This window comes from Vanacampus margaritifer, chromosome 1, assembly GCF_051991255.1.
Source record: "Vanacampus margaritifer isolate UIUO_Vmar chromosome 1, RoL_Vmar_1.0, whole genome shotgun sequence".
NCBI lineage: Eukaryota > Metazoa > Chordata > Actinopteri > Syngnathiformes > Syngnathidae > Vanacampus > Vanacampus margaritifer.
Window position 1 is genome coordinate 26294740 of NC_135432.1, and position 13337 is coordinate 26308076.

The window sequence follows — 13337 nt, forward strand, 5'->3', positions numbered from 1 at the left end:
TTGCCATCGCTACAATGTGCTAAGAATTTAGGACATTGATGTCAGATTGATGATGGTTGATAGATGACGTCAGATGTCAGAGCACCCAAAAATGACTTACTGTTTTAATCTTAAAACAATAGAATGATTGTGATACATTTTTGTTCAATGGAATGGAGCTGAGAGCTTGAGGCCTCAAGTGTGGACTGAATTTTGAGGATGAGACACCACAAGATGGCCATGGGGTTAAGACCATCCCCAGACACACGGCTGTGGTGTCCTTGAGCAAGACACAAATTGCTTCATCCTAAGCACCTAATGGCGCTTTTCCACCGGAACGGTTCCACACCAAAGCGGCATTTTTTGTCCCCGGATGTTTGCGTCTCCATGGGACTTTTTTGTGGCCGAGCGTTAACAATGGAACCGCTTTTTAGAATTATCTCGAAGGTGGTTCTGCAGTGATGGTGTTGTACCGCAAACAGCACCCCTGCCGTAAAATGCACCCCTCGCGGGAGTGCACACACATTCGTCCTTCATCTCCTCATACATTCGAGTTGCCCCTTGATTAATTACGCAAATAAACAAACAGAAACAAATAATTCTCCAAAAAACAACAATAAACCTTCATTGTTCGGTTCTCGGGAAATGGAGATTAATGGAGATAAAATCTCTGCCAAAAAAGAAAAACAATACATTTTAAAAAAGAATAAGAAAGGGAAAAAAAAGGGGTGGGGGTGGGGGGGTACCAATATGAGTATCCACGTGTGCCGAATTGCAAATATGCACTTAACGTTGATATGCTGTTAGGTAATTTTGTGCTATCCTTGAATGTTAATATTTATGCCAGATAGATATTACTAATAGCTATCTGGGATAGCAATTACAGCATATTAATGTAAATTCCATATTTGCAATTTGGCACACGTGAATACTTATATTGGTACCCCCAACCCCCTCTTTCTTTATTTTTTTTTTTAAATGTATTGTTTTTCTTTTTTGGTGGAGATTTTATCTCGATTAATCCCCGTTTTCCCCGAGAACCGAACAAGGAGGGTGTTTCATCGTTTTTTGGATAATTTTTTTTTTGTTTTGTTTATTTGCGTAATTAATGAAGAAGCAACTCTAACGATGTATGAGGAGGCTGAGGACGTTGCATTTTCCGGGTGCTGTTTGCGGCACAACACCGGTCGTCTGGGGCTGAGCTGGGCCGTGTCGTCACCTGTCATCTGATTGGCCAACAGCAACACAGCCGTGGCACACGCCCATTTCCTGGTTTTATGCGAGAGAGGCAGAGGCGCCCGCCGGTCTTCGCCAAAGTCATAAAAATACAGTATATAGAATCAATCTATCATTTTTGTTTATTTATGTTGCGTCGGAAATGGAGCAAGTTTTGCCATCATAAAAACTTCATGAAATGCACATTCATAACTAAGCTTACATCATGTGTTTTGAAAGGCTCTACTGTTGTTGTGATGCCACTTTTGTGCTTTAATAACATAGCCATAGTAGAGTGGATTGTTGCAGGCGAAATGCTTAGTCAGTTGCATGACTCACTGTTCCTCCCAATAGCTCAAGTTAATGAACTGGTTGCATTGATCCCATATACTGACCAAAGGCTGCAACCTCAAAGAACGTAAGTCATCTTCAGTGCACTACAATAGAGCATGTCACTTTTGTGTCCTACCCTAACGTACAAACCGTCATCGTCCCAGCAAACTCTACGTGGTCCTGTCCATCGTGCTGTGTCTCCTTGTGTTCGCTCTGGTGGCCTTCTTCCTCTTCCCGCGATCAGTGATTGTGGTGGATGATGGGATACGCGCGGTGACCGTGCACTTCGACCCCGCAACCTACAAAGTCCAGATGAACTTAACGGTGTGTGAGATCCCTCGACCTGCAAGCGCAGTCCACTAACTCACGTTTCAAGCATGTCAAATCACTCAAACAGTTCCCTGATGTCACATACACAAATGATCAAGCACAGCACACTTAACGTCCACAGTAGCTGAAATTACTCATTTTTGGGGAGGGTTCCGTTTCATGTGTATGTTGAGCCCCTGCTTACCCTGCCGCTCACTACGTATTACTAAAATTAGATTTACCATTCCTTCAAATTAATACACAATTGTCCCGCCTATTGCCTCAAAAACTTTAATGAATTTGAGAATGAACCTCTCGTCAGATGCAGACACTCACGCTAATCAGTGCTAACACTGCAGCTCTGCTTACCTTTTAGTTAGTGATAGAGAAACTGGGTGTCACTGTTTGGGCAGATATGTAAATTTGCCAGACTGTTTACATCTCAATCCAGAAAAAAAATCGGAATAGCTCGCTTACAAACATGTTTTCAGAAATAGGCAGCGCACAAAGCATTTATTTGATTGTGTCATTTTACGCTTGGGCATCCCCAGCGACCAACTATTTGTATACAAATAATAAAAAGTCAGTAACTCATTTGTACTCCCTTGCTATGTTCCCACCAGAGCACACTGAACTTCAGCAATCCCAACTTCTTCTCAATGCTGGTGCAGAGTGTCAACTGTCAGGTGCTCTACATGAAGAAGGTGATCGGTTCGCTTCAGCTCAACACAGCCACCACCATCTTACCACTCAGCGAGCGGCAGGTACGTCATTGGGGACGTCGTCATCACCGTGTCAACAAAAGTGGCGTTGAAACACTCACTGTGTCTGCTCCATTTATTTATTGTTTTGATTTGCCTCTTCTTTGTCGGACAGGTGAACTATACAGTCAGCGTGGAGATTGGCAACAGCGCACCATATGTCTAGTAAGTGGCAAGTTGAGGGGAATTACAAGTATTCATATGTACAAAGTATTTGTTGTTTTTACAAATTAGCTAGATAAATGAAAAAATGTAGTACATTTTACTGTCGTGTAGGTGCGTTAAAGAAATAGGGTCACCATCTTAAAGTGCACGCATAATGAAAAAAACAACTTTTAATCGATTGCATACAAATGGGTCGCAGGAGTGCCTGCCCACTCGATCTGTAATTCCACAGACAAGTGCTGCCTCAAAGAGTGAAAACACAAATGATGGTTTACTTTTACTTACTTAATTGAGGTGTCTGATTTTGTGTCCTTTCAGCTCCTTCTGCACCATGCGCACTATCAAGGTCCACAGCATCCTTGTCTTCATGCAGTACGTATGCCTTTATATTTATTTACATTCATTCTCCGGAATTAGCTTGTATCTGTTCAGTACTGCTGTGCTGTGAATGTTACTTTCTCTTAACCCACTTTCACTTCCAGGAAATAATACAATAGTGAACACACAATCCATTCTGTTTGTTTCTCCATTTGTTTGTACTTAGAATATATACTGTACATATATTAAAAAAAAAAAATCCAATATGGAAATTTAATTAATTGTCCGTCACCATCATGACAGGAAATTTTAAGTAGCATTGTCAACTCGTATTTTTCCTCTTAAATAATGGTGCTTGTAAAGCCAGTGTTATTCTCTCCATGCTTGCTGCAAAACACTTTATTGAAGGGCCTGCCTGCGTTTTCAGGACCTCTGTGACAACCTCATACATGGTGCGAACGTCCCAGAACAGCCTGGAAGCGTATCACTACGTTGACTGTGGCTCCAACACCACAAACCAGCAGCACTGGCACACCTTCTCGGCCCGCAGCCAAATCTAGTTCCCACAGCAATGGCGAGGGATGGCACATTCGTTCTCTTGACTTGAGTGTTGGTCGAAGCTTGCACCTAATCTGGTTCCATGACCAAATCTGCCTCTTGATTTGAGCAACTTTTCTAAACAAGGTGAACTGTTTTGGATGGCGTTATGAGCCAAACGCACTGGAGAATCTGTTTCTGCGGTTAGCAATTTTCCTTACCCTGCATGCTTGTTTTACTTGAATCTTTTGTTGTTCATCAGGTTCTCTGTATAGATAACTAGGTGTCTCCATTGCTTTTTAAAGGGATGCTTTTTGTACAATTCTGCTTTGTCTAAAACGTTTTAGCAGATGTTTGGGGAAAAATGACTTTGACGTGTTCTAAGGCGAAAGAAGCATTAAAAGAAATGTGAATAAATACTAATAATGTAAACTTTCTCTCTGCCCTTTTTTTCTGAATCCCCCACCACAACCTAAAATAACCAGTGACTCAAAAGTGTGTAAGGTACCACATCATTATCACTTTATTCTATTTTCCGAGTACAAAATAGCAGAATAAACTTTTCAAACAAAACAACTTTCCTTTTGTTATATCTCATACATGGTCCTATAGCTGCATGTGAAAATATATTACTACATAATATAAAGATGAACATGGAGAAATAATACAAAGACCACAATATATTATATTGTTGTAATAAACGTAGTGTTTTGTTTTTTACGAAAGCAACGCACTGAAATAAATGCATAGCAGAGCTACAAAGAGCAGTAAGTAGAGTACAAAAATATAACTGGATAAAAAGCTTATTCATACAAGAGTGCTTCATCTTTGGTTAAGTACATTTTTGGCCTCCGTGTGACAATTACACTCAATACAATAATAGTACAATAACACTGTACGTACGTCCTCACGTCTCCTTTTCCCGTTTCACTTGCATTACTTTAGTTAAGAGCGGACGTGACAACACTTGGTTGCCAAAATACTTTCAAACTGCCTCCGACAGGACACACGGTTAAAAAGTTTAACATTCCTATTTACGCTCTCAAACTTGTTCTCATTAACGGTCTATGAGTGGAGGGAATGTAGCAGGATTGTCGTTATTAATGATGGTGTGAGTTCATGTACATACGTGACACTAAACACAATCAGGTCTTTGGTCTTCTTTTGATTTACGAGTCAGCTGTGATGCTAAAAAATCATCTAGTTCGCCTTTGCATGTCTTGTTTTCAGACAGTTGGTTCACTCAGTTTTCAACTTCAAATTAGTGTCAGCTGCGTTCATGGAGAAAAAACAAACAAATGTATATCAGTGCTATACTTAAAAATGTGCTTATTGAGTAAAAACAATCAGTATGCAGCATTATCCAAATAACAATAACTAGTTCTAGTTGTTTACATATAATGTTGCTATCCTTGCATGTACTGTACTATTTTTTTTTAATCCTTGTATAGCCAATAAGTATAGATACACTAAAGTGATTTAATTGAAATATGTTTCTCATTAGGATGAGAAAGTTTCTCGTCCTAATGGGAAACATTTAACTTTTTTCCCTGCCATGTTACTTTAGGGGCTCTGTATAGTCAAATACCTTTTTATCAAACACGTTTTGTTTATCCAACACTGATCACATCGCCTGACCTACTTCATCATCTCCGGCTTTTGCAGGAACGTGGAGTCTTGAGAATTTTGTAATGACAGATTTTGGTGCCTTTGAAACCGACATGTAGCAAAGCATGTTATCAGGCCTGTAATGTGTTACCATGGTGACCGAACAGACTTTTAACTTGGTGATGCGAGCCAGAAGCTGATCAAATAAAAATTTATATTATCGGGGCATTTGTGGCTTAAATGTTTTGGTCTTTTTGTAATAATTCTTCCGAGGTTTTTTGTTTTGTTTTTGTTTTTAGAATTGCAAGACAGGGCTGAATATACTTCATTTTGACCTAAAAGAGTCACATAGCCTGCAGTGGAATTAGCTCCTAAACAGGTGAATCCTAACCCAGGCGTTTGGACCAAGCTCACAATGAATGCAGCTACTCCCTACCGACGCTGCGACAACATGACCTTGTTGATGAAGTTGACAATGGCAATGGCGGGTTGTTCTGGGTCCAGCTCGGCAAATAGGTGGCAGACGTTCTCCGCCAAGCTGCCTGGCTTCTTGGCTACGAAGCCGAAAACTCTGAGGGGAGAGGATAACAAAGAGCAGGGACGGTAAGGGTTTGGCCAGCAAGGGTTTCACACTCCTTTTTCGCTCAGTGTCCAAATTACGCTTATGTCGACATGTTCATTTATCTAAAAATGGACATGCAACTACTGCTATTCGTGACCCTTAAAAATATTGCCTCTGCAAGCTCATAGAAATAACAATTGTTAAGCTTTAATAGCCACTTAGCAGAACAAAAGCATACACTCAAAGCAGAAACTCATAATTTCTACCATTAACAGCACAGGCAAAATTTAACTCCTCCCTGACATATTTATTTGACTCTTAGTTACTACTTTCCTATTAGCCAAGGCTTTGGAGGCGTCTTGTGATAATGCAGAAAGAGCACAAAAAGTCATGAATAGGGAAGCACAAATAGGCGGGGGGGGGGTTGTTTCAGCAGGTGGCCCATATACGGTATATACCCCCGCATACTTGTGGTTTAGCACCCACGGATTCCCATATTCACTTATTTTCAACTTCACTTTTGTTACTTTTCTTCATTTATACATGCTTTCTCACACCAGTAACCAAACAAACAGAACACTTACTTAGCAGTAGTGTTGTCTGAGTTAGTCCACCTATTCAAAGAGAAAGAAAGAGAGAGCAGGCTCAGGCAGCTGCAGCCAGCATGCTCACACACACACACACACACACACACACACACTCATGCATAAAAGCGCTCCCAAATCCCACATTACACAAACAACCATGCGAGGATCACAGCAACAGACGCAGCCAAGTGATCCAGGGTGCACTCTGCGGATTTTCTGTTAGTTTCAGTTCCAACTGCAGCTAGACAAAAAACAATTTCTGGCTGGCCCACCTCCTGTCCTTGGGGTCAAGACTACTGAAGGTTACGCTGTTCACTGCGTAATGTCTGCGGAAGAAAACCCTAGAAAAAGACAGAAGACAATATAGCTTACTTAACCTAACACACACACACACATTTCAGTCGGCGTACTTGCATAGAGAACATGCAAACTCCACACAGAGATGTGGTGACCAATGACAATTAATTCTTTATCTATCCCTTACCAGGTGGAATAACAATAATCCAAGCTAATATTAACGGCCGATATTCCTTTGTGATGTTCTGTACCTGCGCTGGCTGTCGGTCAACGTGATGCCCTGCGACGTCACCTTGAACTGGACTACGGTGGCAGAGGGACGCGGGTTACGAGCCAGTGTGGCGTCTGTTGCTTTGGCGATGGCCTGAGGGCCAGTCAGAGACTCAGTTTCCACAGAGTTCAGGTAGAGGACGTTACAGGCTGAGGGACGAGAAGCAGCATGAGCGAAAACTCAGCAGACGGATGCATGGATGGATAATATAGTGATCACATTTGCAGGGGATAGGGACTAATAAATAATATTAACACAAAAGTTATAGTTGCTCAGATTTTCACTTCCTGTAGGCATCATGGCCATGTTTCCATTACTTCTAGTTTATGTGGAGGTCAATGAACTCACCTGCTCCTTGTTTGAGCAGGTCAGCAGCAGTACTGACGTTACTAACAGGCTGAACCTCAGGCACATCTCCTACCAGATCTGACAACACAAGCAGAGCACAAATTAAGTAAGCAATACATGTGATTAATGCATTCGATATGAAGGAGTGTTGACCTTTTTCAAGGATCTTCAGAGCACAGGGCAAAGAGATGGGTGTGATGGAGTGTTGGTAGACTAATGCAGACAGACTCCCTACAGATGCACATTAAAACAACTCATGTTAATCCGTCACCTAGTCTTGAAAGTATTTTCCCTTGAGACACACGATGAAAGGCCTACCAAAGTAGGGCTCGTTCTGGCAGCCTTTAATCTTGACTCCTCGAGGGCCTGTTTCTATAAGGAAGTGCCTCACCAAATGTTCCAGAGGGTCGCCTATTGTTGCAACAGAGAAATGCTGTCAACATTACCTACGGTAATGAATAACGCAGCTGATCACAATATTAGGTTTACTGAGCACAATACAACGAGGAGATAATGCTATAAAGTACACATTTGTTTACCTTTGCTGCTGTGCTGGGTGACATTAAGAGGAGGTGTGGCCACCTTCAGTGCAAGGCCATAAGCCCCTTGGAAGGAATTACTATCCCTGATCAGAAAGGTCCCAGGCTCTCGTTCCTTCAAAGCAACTATTGCTGCAATCAAACAAAACCAATGTTAGAGGATTTTTATATAATCACCCGATTAGCTCTGAAACTGTGTGAGCTAACCATTCTGAATTCTAATTTACAGGTAGCTTGGGCGAAGATTCGCCATTTCCATGTGATTGCTGGATTCCCGCCAAGTACAAAGAAGCTCTACCACAACTATGTGAAAGCCAAAAGGTAAGCAGAGCTGCTGTATTTGCCAATATTAGCATTAGCTCACAGCGTTATCTTGCGATAACCGGCATACACTCATATGTGTAATAGTAATACATAATAATTTGGTGAAGTCCGAAGTATAGCTGGAGGGCATGTATGATCCGCAATGTGTCAGCTGCATGTGCCGCATGCACTAATCCGTATACTGATTGAGTACTATGTGCAAAAGTGCTGCTCAATTGGAATGTCTCATCAACACACCCGAAGGACGGTTAATAATATAATATATAATAACCTTGCTCTCTGGAGATGCCTGGCTTATACCAGAACCTCGAACTGTCCTGGACAAACTTCACACTGACTCTGTTTCCATTCTCAGGCTCCTCGGACCCAACATCACTTTGGTTCTCAGAGGGTGCAATTTCCCCTACAGTTGGCGAGAAGGTGACATGGTGCTGATGCTGAGTGTTGCTGGAGTGGCTCACGGCTGGTTTCAGAACCTCCGCTTCATCAGTGGGTGAGCCGGGTTGAACGTGGCGTTTCTCCGGTAGAGGCGGTTGTGGGTGGGGAAGCGGGATGGAGATGGTAGAGTAGTTGGAGACGGATATTTGATGAAGCTGTGGGGGGTGAGCAATGTAGCAGTGCCTTTTGTTGATGTCTATAGCTGGATTGTGCTCCATCCCCGGGTAGGGGTGTTGAGGGGGGCCGTGCTGGACAGGAATGTGGTTGTGATGGTGGAGGTCAGAGCCGCTCATCATCAACTTCCTACCCAGAGTGGCAAAGCCAGGAACGGGGCTATCTGAAACGGGGGATCCCTCCATACTGTTTGACGCCACCTGGATTGAAGACGATGCAGGGGTTGGGCTTGTCGGGTAACTTGTAGAATTGTTGGTAGGTTTGGGGGTATCTGGGTGAGAACCCCTGGTTGGAGAAGAACATCCATTGACCTGCGGTGAGGGAGCTGATACCGAGCTGGTGGTCTGGGTCTGGCTCGGGGGGTGACACACTGCCTGAGTGGACGAGGAAGGCACGGCCGCAGCCTCAGACGGATGGGGGGTTTGCATGCTGGGATGTTGGGGAGGGTGGGCTGGCGCAGGTGAGGTATGAAGAGCCGATAAAGAGCAGTGGAGGTGTCCCTGGCTTGACGCGGTTGTCGTCACAGAGTCCAAACAAGTGTGTGTTGATGATGGTGCATCATGGTTACAGTGATGCTGCGGGCTGGTTGTTGCAGGGGACGGAACAGTTGGTGCAGTGCAGTGGTTGTTTGAGTCTGTTTGAGTGAGTGATCTTGTGTTTGACGTTTGGCTTTTCATTGGTGAGGATGACGAGTTCGTGCTGCTTCTTGGGATTTCCGTGGACTCCTGGATGACCTTACCGGAAGAGTAGTGCCCATCCTGGGGCTGCGACACCTCGTGGTCACTGCTGATGATCGTTTTCCTGACCTCGTACTCTCGCCCTGGACTGGGACTAAAATCATAAATATTCAAGTTGGACATTATTTTAAACATAAGTTACATCAACTGTTGTAGCGAGACATTACAACAATACAAACTGGCGCCGAAAACGGGCCTTCCCCATCACTGTTTCCACAATTTTGGAATCATACATTTGTGTAAAATTTCTTAGTAAGGGAAAACTGGAATCCAGAATAAATTAAGGAACATGTTCCAAATCCACTAAGGATATTGTCATTGGCAATGGTTTGTCTCTATACAATTTCTGTATTGTTAAGAGTGATTTCTCAAAGGACATTAGAATTATATTTTGGTGTGAGCCTATGTACCAAAATTGGAACAAAATAATTCACCCGGTAGGTTCAGAATCTGTTATTATGTGGAATCAAGTTTCATCTGGATCCAATCCAGACAACACATTTGGAAGCTATTTAAACTTAACATGGAAAATCCTGCAATCATGATGGTTGATGAAAAGGGGCTTCCCAAACAGTTCCCACAAAGTTGGAAGGAGAAGCGTGAAAGTAATGTGATGAAATATTAGTAATAGTTGTAAGAACAGACAGTGTTATATCAAGTTTATCAGAGAGCTTTTTGTTATATGAGTAACTCGGGATTTTAAACTTTACACTGTTTTGAGTTTCGTCATGACAGGAACTCTATTAAATTAGGGGAATACCTTTCTGGCGTCCGTAGAGGACTGCTGGTATGGACGGGAGTGGATGGCCCAGACATGTCTGACGGAGTGGAGCACGCACCATGGCCCTCTCTGTGGCCCCTTTTAAAGGAACCGTTGGTAATGTGGTCCCTCCATCCCACACTTTCACCCGAGGTACGAATGCCGTCTGCAAAATGACATGAATAATTCAGGATGTTCCCCAGTGGCAACACATAAAAAGTAAAGAATGTGAATGAATAGCGTTGTGTCCGTGTCTCACCAGTGTGTGAGTCAGAGCTGTATGATTGTTGTGTGTCTGGATGGTGACGGTTGTGGCTGTGATTGTGCTCAGCTGACCCGTTGCTACGACTACAGGGCCCCATCATAGAGGATGCAGGTGGCAACGGTGAAGTGGACTCTGAAGTGGACTGGTACCCTGAGGCATACCCCCTGCTCTCAGACGGTGACGGCTGGTAAGGTGAGCAGTGGCACACCTGCCGGGGTGTTTGGTAGCCGCTGCTACTACTGCTGTACTTGAGGTCCAGGTGCGAATGAGCGTGACACCGTGACGCCTCTGGATAGGTAGGGTGACATGATGGCAGGGGGTCAAAGGTGAAGGCAGGGAGATTGTGACCCTGTGGTGCATAGGAGGCCATGGTGTCCTTCCTGTGCCAATAATCCGTCTCTCTTTCCCTCTCCCACTGGAGCTCCGCCTCTCTGTCTCGCTCCCAAGTGAGGGAAAACTCTCGGCCACGCCTCTCCCAATGGCTCTCTGATCCCCCTCGGGCTAATTCGGTCTCCCTGGCTCTTCGAAGCCCCGTTTCCCTCTGTTGAAGCTCTGTCTCTTTGTCCCAGTGGTAGCCGTTTCCCCGATCAAGCCTCATGCTGTGATAGGCTGCCGATGGTTCTTCTCTCCTAATGCTGCAGTCCCTGCAAGAGCAGCCAGGGGGCGGCAGACCATCTATTAGCATTACTTCGTGATAGGGAGGGGTGGTGGAGGACTTGAGATGGTGAGGGTGGTGGTGGTTGTGAGACAGAGGAGGAAGGTGGTAGGGACCGTAATCATCCTCTCGGCAGCAGAGGCGAGCTGGTGCAGACAGAGGATAGTGAGGATGGTTGTGGGGGTCAAGCGAAGGGTAGGGGCAGAGATGACGTGCCGAGGTAGCTTCTGAGTAGGAGCGGTGCAGGCAGTGTTGCTGGTTGCCCTGGCGATCCCACACCAGGTCTGGTGGTGGGAGAGATTGGTGGGGGTTTGGACTATAGTGCTGGCATAGATCCATGTGCGAGGGAGGAGCAGCTGAGTTGGGGATCGGAGAAGGAGTCGCCCCGTGGTGCCCATTGGTACCAGGTGCTCCATCAAGGCAGTAACCGTTTGGCATTAGAAGGGTGCGGTCGCATCCGGGTTCTGCACAGCGCTGAGAGTGGTATCCATCTCGGCAGGAACAGGACCGGCTGAGCCTCAGCGTCCCGGTGCGTTCCGAAGGTGACGACTCGCCGTCATCCAAGATGGCTGTCTCTCGCTCTGGATTCCTGCTTCCCTCTATGCCTCCAAGAAGACGCTCAAGCTCCTCACGTTCTTGCCTGGTCGGAGGCGGTGGACGTAATGTTTCCTCATGGTGGTCAGGATGGATGGATAATTGATGAAAAGGGCTAGAATGTGCAGAAAGGGCGGAGTCTGAGCGTTGAGGGAGGAATTGATCAGGTCTATCCTCTGTTCCAGGGCTGCTGCCATTGGTTGAAGAAAGAGAACCAGAACCTGGGCCCCGGCGCTTCTTTATTTGCGCATAGAGACTGCCATCAAGAGGACCTCTTGTGTGGGCAATATCTGGGACAAAACAAACAAAACACAACAATTGTTTTATATAAACACTACTTGTAAAAACTCAAGAATATTGGACTTTTCGGTGAAATTTCATGATGATCATAAAGGGAATGCATATTTCCATTTTCCAACTGATACATTTCCTGGTTCGTATAGAAATGGTATTTCAACAGTCCTCTTCATCACAAGACAACACTAAGGTGTCATAAACCGTAGCCGTGTTACACAAGGTCAAAGAATCACTGAACATAAATGCTTTGTTATTGTTTTATAATTCATTGATTGTTCCATACCTAAGTAAGCTATTGCATTGAAGTGTGGAGGTGTGCAGCCAAAACCTACACTGAATCCATCTTTCTTTTACAGAAACGTGCTATTCGTGTTGTTTGCGGTTGTGGATACAGAGACCACACTAACCCATTTATTATACAACTAAAACCTTTTAAATTTATTGAATTGATGGAGTTTAACCGCCTTAAAATATTGTACAAAGCCCATCATGAAATGTTACCAGTTAATATACAAACAAAATTTATAAAAAGGGAAAGTGAGTACAAATTAAGAGGAACAGACATTTTTCCCAAACCTAAACATAGAACAAAACAAAAAGAACGATGTATTTCAACTCAAGGTGTCAGTATGTGGAACAATCTGGATTGTAAAACAAGATCTTCTCAGTCCATTTGTATTTTTTTAAAGCATAAAAACACAATTACAGCAAAAATATATATAGCACAAGGACACACAGTTGAGTTATTTTGAATTATCTTGTAACACTGAAAGCGTCTTGACCGCTCGTTGTCATTAAAAATATGTTGTTGTTTTTGTGCGTTTTTTTTATTTGATCAGGGACAGACAAAACAAGTTTTACTTCTTTCTGTGCCCTTTCATTCTTTTGCTTTTCTTTAAATTTGAATATTGCTTTTTTATTGTCTTTTTCTTTTAAAAATGAATTAAATAAAATGGATTGATTGGTTGATTGATTGATTGATTGTTATGCATTTAGATTTTTTTCCCCCCTCACATTAAGATGGAATTACACTGTGATATTTTAGGTGTGTTGTTCTTAAATTCCATTCCATGCAGTAAATATTGATAAAAGTCTGAACTAATGATTTAAGTGAAATAAGATCCATGACTTGTCAGCTCTTACTGTACATTTGGAATGGTGCTGTTCCACTGTTATGAAGAAATTTTTACTTGTAATTTTATACCTTGATATTAGCTGTAATGACAAAGATGCACATATACATAGAATAGGCCCATTTATAACA

General features: G+C 43.4%; 2 protein-coding genes across 5 annotated transcripts in view; one reads left to right on the forward strand and one right to left on the reverse strand.

Moving 5' to 3' along the window:
• Window positions 1-4049, forward strand: part of tmem106c (transmembrane protein 106C) — a 5213-nt gene extending 1164 nt beyond the window's left edge. Inside the window, exons 3-8 of the mRNA XM_077543719.1 lie at window positions 1549-1612; window positions 1692-1851; window positions 2460-2600; window positions 2713-2762; window positions 3081-3134; window positions 3508-4049. Of these exons, the coding sequence (XP_077399845.1) occupies window positions 1549-1612; window positions 1692-1851; window positions 2460-2600; window positions 2713-2762; window positions 3081-3134; window positions 3508-3640 (602 nt within the window). The 3' untranslated portion in view covers window positions 3641-4049. The remainder of the gene's footprint in view (window positions 1-1548; window positions 1613-1691; window positions 1852-2459; window positions 2601-2712; window positions 2763-3080; window positions 3135-3507) is intronic.
• Window positions 4050-4117: 68 nt separating this feature from the next.
• Window positions 4118-13337, reverse strand: part of tns2a (tensin 2a) — a 49740-nt gene continuing 40520 nt past the window's right edge. For 3 of the 4 annotated variants that reach the window (XM_077543685.1, XM_077543676.1, XM_077543706.1), the window contains exons 18-28: window positions 10522-12066; window positions 10263-10428; window positions 8425-9596; window positions 7830-7961; window positions 7609-7701; window positions 7444-7521; window positions 7291-7368; window positions 6923-7091; window positions 6647-6715; window positions 6372-6401; window positions 4118-5796 (exon numbers count right to left, since the gene is read on the reverse strand). In XM_077543685.1, the coding sequence (XP_077399811.1) occupies window positions 5658-5796; window positions 6372-6401; window positions 6647-6715; window positions 6923-7091; window positions 7291-7368; window positions 7444-7521; window positions 7609-7701; window positions 7830-7961; window positions 8425-9596; window positions 10263-10428; window positions 10522-12066 (3671 nt within the window). In that variant the 3' untranslated portion in view covers window positions 4118-5657. The remainder of the gene's footprint in view (window positions 5797-6371; window positions 6402-6646; window positions 6716-6922; window positions 7092-7290; window positions 7369-7443; window positions 7522-7608; window positions 7702-7829; window positions 7962-8424; window positions 9597-10262; window positions 10429-10521; window positions 12067-13337) is intronic. The other variant, XM_077543695.1, reaches the window with a different exon arrangement.